A 5,355-nucleotide genomic window follows, 5' to 3' on the forward strand; every position below is an offset into this window, starting at 1 on the left:
GACACCCGCGTCCGGGCCGCGCAGCCGTAAGTGGTCGGCGGCGGTTCGGACCTCGAGTCTGGCCCCGGGGCGGGAGGGGTGGCCTTGGGTGCTCTGCTTGGCGTTTGCGCCACCTGTCACTCTGCAGGCGACAGAGGAAAGTCAGGCCGGGCAGCTTGCCCACGGCCACCCAGCACTGAGAAAAAGCCCCTGAGCGACAGACCCGCGGGATAAACGCTGTTGCGACGTGAACCACGCTCCCGGAGGCCGGACGTTAAAGGGAACTGGGGGGAAGCCCTTCGCTGTAAAGCAGAGTGGGGGGCGGGACGCCCAGACTCTCTCGGCCCCTTGGGCGAGGCCAAGGGTCCGCAGGCGGGGCGATCCTGCCCCCCAGGAAAGCCTGGGCGGTGTCTGGGCACATCTGTGGTCCTCACGACTGGGGGGCGCCTGGACAGGGCCAGGGATGCTGCTCAACACCTCACTGTGTCCAGGACTGTCTCTTCAGAGGACGACCGGGCCCTGGTGTCCCCAGTGCCACAGGGACCCTGCCTTAGGCCTTGGCATTGATTCTGGTGAGATTCAGGGCCCACTCCGTTTATGACAGACTCAGGAAGCAGCTGGCCGTCGCCAGCTCACCGACCCTCCCCTTCCCCGCGGGGCGTGCTCATCAGGCCTTTCTTGTGGAGAAAGGACGAGTTTCGGTGGTTTGAACATTGAAAGGGAAGATCGTGAGCCAGATGCCACAGGCCTGCCTGGAAGAGGGGTGTTGAGGGGGCCGTTGACATCAGTCACTAGGGAGGAGGGTCCCATGAAGTCCAGGCAGGGGGGGGCAGTTGGTCTGGAAATGGTGGGAAGGGGCTGGAGGGCTTGGACCCATTGACAGAGTTGCATTTAAAGCCCCAAGAGCAAAGAAGGAGTCCTACGCAGTGTGGGGGGCAGGGTTGTACCCCCGCCCCCCAGCTTCAGAAATCCCAGTGTGAAGCCCCTAGACAGCAGGCTAGGGCAAGGAGCCGCCTTTGGTGTTTCTATGGCTTCCTGGGGCGGCCACTTATCCTTTCATATTCGAAGGCCAGGAATCGGTGATCCAGGGCTGGTCCCTCCAGGCCTCTCTGTCCTTGGCATGTAGACGGCCACTTTCTCCCCGCGTCCTCACTTGGTGTCCCTCTGTGCATGTCTGTGTCCTTATGTCTGCTTGTAAGTACACCAGTTGTGTCAGATTAGGTCCCATGTTACCTCAATGACTTCTTTAAAGATCCCCTCTCCAAACAGCCACATTCGGAGGTCCTGGAGCTCAGGGCGTCAATACGTGCATTAGGGGGACATGGTTTAGCCTATCATGACAGAAATACTATATATCTACTTCTGTGCTGTGTATACATCGGCCCTTTATACCGAAAAAGAAGAAGTTATTTTTCCCTCTTGCCCACTCTCCAAGAATCCATTCGCAGCACCTTAGGGGTGTCGGCACCCCATTGTGAATGCATCTTCAAATGTTAATTTAAAAAAATTTCCATCCCTTCCCCTTGGGCACCCATCAGCTTGTTCTCTGTATCGATGTATCTGTTTGTTTTGTTTATTCCTTTGGTTTTTTTGTAGATTCCACATATAAGTGAAATCATACGGCATTTGTCTTTATCTGCCTTATTTCACTGAGCACAATGCTGTCTAGGTTTATCAGTGTCGCACATGGCAAGATGTCATTCTTGTTACGGTGATAGTCCACTGTGTATATGTACCCCTTCTTTATCCAGTTGTCTATTCACGGGCACCCAGGTCACTTCCATATCTCGGTTGTTACTAGTGACGCTGCAGTGCACACAGGGGTGCATATGTCTTTTCGAATTAGTGTTTTTGGATTTCTTTGGCTAAATACTGGATCATATGGTAGTTCCGTTTTTAATTTTCCGAGGCACCTCCAGACTGTTTGTCGTAGTGGCCGCAGCCATTCGCAGTCCCGCCAGCAGCGCATGAAGTCCCCTTTTTTCATCTCTGCCAGCACTTGTCGTTTGTTGATGTACTGACGACGGCTGTTCCGACAGGTGTGAGGTGAGATCTCACTGTGGTTTTGATTTGCGTTTCTCTGGTGTTTAGCGATGCTGAGCATCTTTTTTATAAGTCTGTTGGCCATCTGTTAGGTCTTCACATTTCCCAATGTTAATATTGTGGAACATTTATCAAAACGAAGGCATTAACTGGAATGGTAGTTACCAGGGACTGGGGAGCGGAGAGTGGGGAGCTGTCAATCAACAGGCGTGACGTGTCAGTCAAGAGAGATGAGTAAGCCCTGGAGACCCGCTGGCCAGCATCACACCACAGCCAGCAGTAGTGACCCGGCCACTTACTTAACAGCTTGCTGTGAGGGCAGATCTCACCGTGCGAGTTCTAACCACGAGATAAAACCAAAACCCAGAAGAACAACTATGACATTAACACGGGTCCCGTGGCATTAGCCAGACTACGAATTTTATTCAGATTTCACCAGGCTTTCCGTTCACGACCTCTTTCTGGTCGAGGACCCCATCTGGGGTCCAGGTGACATTCAGTCATCCCTTGTCCTCGGCCCCTCCCCCTGGAGGGTTTCTCTGTCTTCATGGCAGTCGGGGATTTTGTAGAATGCCCCTCAGGTTGACTCTGACGTCTTCTTAGGGTTACCCCGGGGTTCTAGGTTCCGGAGAAGAAGCCCCAGAGGTGAGGCGTGGTCCTCGTGTCGTACCAGGGGACACCTGCTGCCCTCACAGCGTCGCTGGTGAAGGCGGGGCCCGCCAGGAGTCCCCGCTCGCAGTCTCTCTCTCCCCTTCTCTGCGGGTTGGCAGGAAGCCAGTCGCCGGGTCAGTCCTCGCCAAAGGGGAGGGGGCTTAAGTCAGCTGCCCCGAGGAAGGGGCAGCGAAGGATTTCCCGAGGACACACATTCAAACCACGACAGTCGTTAGTAAATATTTTGAGGGCGTAACTGCAGCTCTGCAGATGGCCGGCGTCTTGCAGTCCGCGGGTCTTTTGTGGGAATTCCCGCTGCTGGGGCATGCCCATGGCCACGTCTGCTTCCGAGGAGGTGACCTTGGAAGGGCTCACCCGAGAATACAGGTCACGACGGTGAGGTGTCCAGTACACGACCCCAGCTCATTACCCGGAGTCTGCGTGAGGGTTTGCCGTTGACAAGAGACTTCACCGCGAGGAGGAAGCAGGGCCACCTCGGGCTTCTATCCGAAAACCAGAAGCGACAGCCATCATTGGTGGAAACAGGCGGGAGCTCTTGTCACAGGATAAGAAAGCTGAGCGTGAGTCTAGGCCCAGCTCTGAGCACAGCGGGGGCCAGCGGGGACTTAAGGCAGAGGAGCAGGTGGGGTCAGTGGATGGCCCATCGCTAAGAGGAACCACCGGGGACATTCTGGCTACAGCAGCTAACAGGATTCGTGCTGTGGCAGGCCGGTGACCGCCATCGCCTGGGGGAGGGAGGGTGGCGCAGCCAGTGTGCGTGGGGGCTCTCCCTAAAGTGACCGGTGTGTGGGGGTGTGGGTGGCTCTCCCTAAAGTGACATAGCAAGTTCTTGCTAAAACTAGATGCAGAGACGACCTCGGAAGCCCAGTGGCTGAGGCCCGCTTGCTTCGGGGGCTGAGAGGGGCCTGACCGACACTGGGCCAGGGAGAGAAAGCGCCCTGCCACCCAGCAGGGGACGGAAGGACGTCCTGGGGCTGCGTGGGAGCCGAGGACCCCCCACGGGTTTCGGGACCTCGCGCTCCGGCCGTCAGTGGCAGGCCCGTCTGCGTCCTTCCTGCTGCAGCCCAGAGGCCGGTCCCTGAGCCATCGGAGACGTGCAGGGGACGGGGCACCCGCGGGGTCAGGACGGAGCCTTCCAGAATGTGGGTCCAGGGGTCATACTGGGTCGAATGGTGTCCCCCCCAACAAGTTCACAGAACGTGACTGCTCAGTTGACCTTTGAACAGCGCGGGTTTGAACTGCGCTTGTTGCTCATACAGGGTTTTTGGAAAATCGTGCAGTACTGCAAGTGTATTTTCCTCGTGATTTTCTTAATAACGTTTTCTTCCCTCCAGCTTACTTTGCAGTGTGTAACCCACATAACGCACAAAATATGTGTTCATGCACCGTTATGTGCTCGGCGTGGCCTCCGGCCCGACAGCGGGCTACTAGTTGAATTTTTGGGGACTCAGAAGTTACGCGCGGATTTCGACCGCACGGAGGGCGGCGCGGGTTCTGGGGCCCGGGGACAGGCGTGGGTCCGGTCCCCACCGTGACCGCACCTTTCTCCCCGCGCAGCTCTGCCCTCTCAGGAGCCTGCATTTTCTGGAGAGGAGAGCATGGCTGCCGGCCGCCCGCTGCCCTGGGCCCCGGTGCATCAGGTGAGTTGGCCATGCTCCTGCCCGCGAGCTGCCTTGGAGGGAACCCGCAGAAACGCGGTCCTGATGGGGAAGTGGGTCCCTTGCTGTGCGGGAGACGGAGGGGGACTCCCCATGGGCGTCATGCTGCTCGGACTGTGCGCCAGAGCCAGCAGCCCTTCCCCACGGCGGGGCTGCCTCACAGGGCTGGGGTGTCTCTGTGGCCGAGGTCTGGCACCTTCCCCACGGGGCGGGGGGCCCCCAGGAAAGCACCACCCTCTTAAGAGTTTTTTAAAATTGTGATAAAGTGCACACAAAATTCACCATCCTAACCACTGTTAAGTGTCCAGCTTAGTGGCCTTAGGCACACTCACATGTCGTCCAGCCGTCCCCACCGTCCACCTCCAGGACGCTCTCATCGTCCCAGACTGACAGACACTCTGTCCCCGTTACACACTTACTCCCCTCCCTTCCCCCAGGCCCTGGCCCACCATCTATTCTTTGTCTCTGAATCTGGCTCCTGAATCTGGGGGCCTCCCATGAGTGGGGTCACACAGGACTTGACCTATCACGTCTGGCTTATGTCACTGTTTATCACGTCGTAGCAGGTGTCAGGATGTCTGTCCTTTTTAAGGCTGGATAAGCCTTTTGAAGGCTGGGGACAGCTGTGTTTAACAGTGGAAGTGCCTTACTGCGGTGTGTCTGTCAGGAGGAGGGGGAGGGGAGCAGCGTCTGTCAGTTGGGACAGCAGATCTGTCAGGCGGTGGATACAGCCCAGGGACGCAACCGATCTCTGCACCAGAAGCCCAGAGCTGACCAACAGCTGGGTTCCCTTGGTCCCCTCCGGAAAAAGCCCTTCCCGGTGGACATCTGTCAGTGACCCAGACAGCTCAGCTGTCATCCCTGACTTTGTCATAGTTGGGGTCACCCAGAGAGGTGTCTTAGATCTGCACTGTCTCCCAGCCCAAAGTCCCGGTCTCCCCATACCCGCTGTCGGGCCAGCCAGGCCGTGAGGCCCTGGATGCAGGATCCCAAACAGCCCGTG

The 5,355-nt window shown here is 57.4% G+C and overlaps 1 protein-coding gene across 2 annotated transcripts in view; it reads left to right on the forward strand.

Moving 5' to 3' along the window:
• Positions 1 to 6: 6 nt before the first annotated feature.
• ZNF554 (zinc finger protein 554) overlaps positions 7 to 5,355 on the forward strand; it is an 11,930-nt gene continuing 6,581 nt past the window's right edge. Inside the window, exons 1-2 of one of the 2 annotated variants that reach the window (XM_006904197.3) lie at positions 7 to 3,254; positions 4,252 to 4,334. In XM_006904197.3, coding sequence (XP_006904259.1) covers positions 4,293 to 4,334 — 42 coding nt within the window. In that variant the 5' untranslated portion in view covers positions 7 to 3,254; positions 4,252 to 4,292. Of the gene's footprint in view, positions 4,335 to 5,355 lie in introns of both variants that reach the window. The other variant, XM_025043181.1, reaches the window with a different exon arrangement.

Source organism: Pteropus alecto, unplaced genomic scaffold, assembly GCF_000325575.1.
Source record: "Pteropus alecto unplaced genomic scaffold, ASM32557v1 scaffold30, whole genome shotgun sequence".
In the NCBI taxonomy this organism is placed as follows: domain Eukaryota; kingdom Metazoa; phylum Chordata; class Mammalia; order Chiroptera; family Pteropodidae; genus Pteropus; species Pteropus alecto.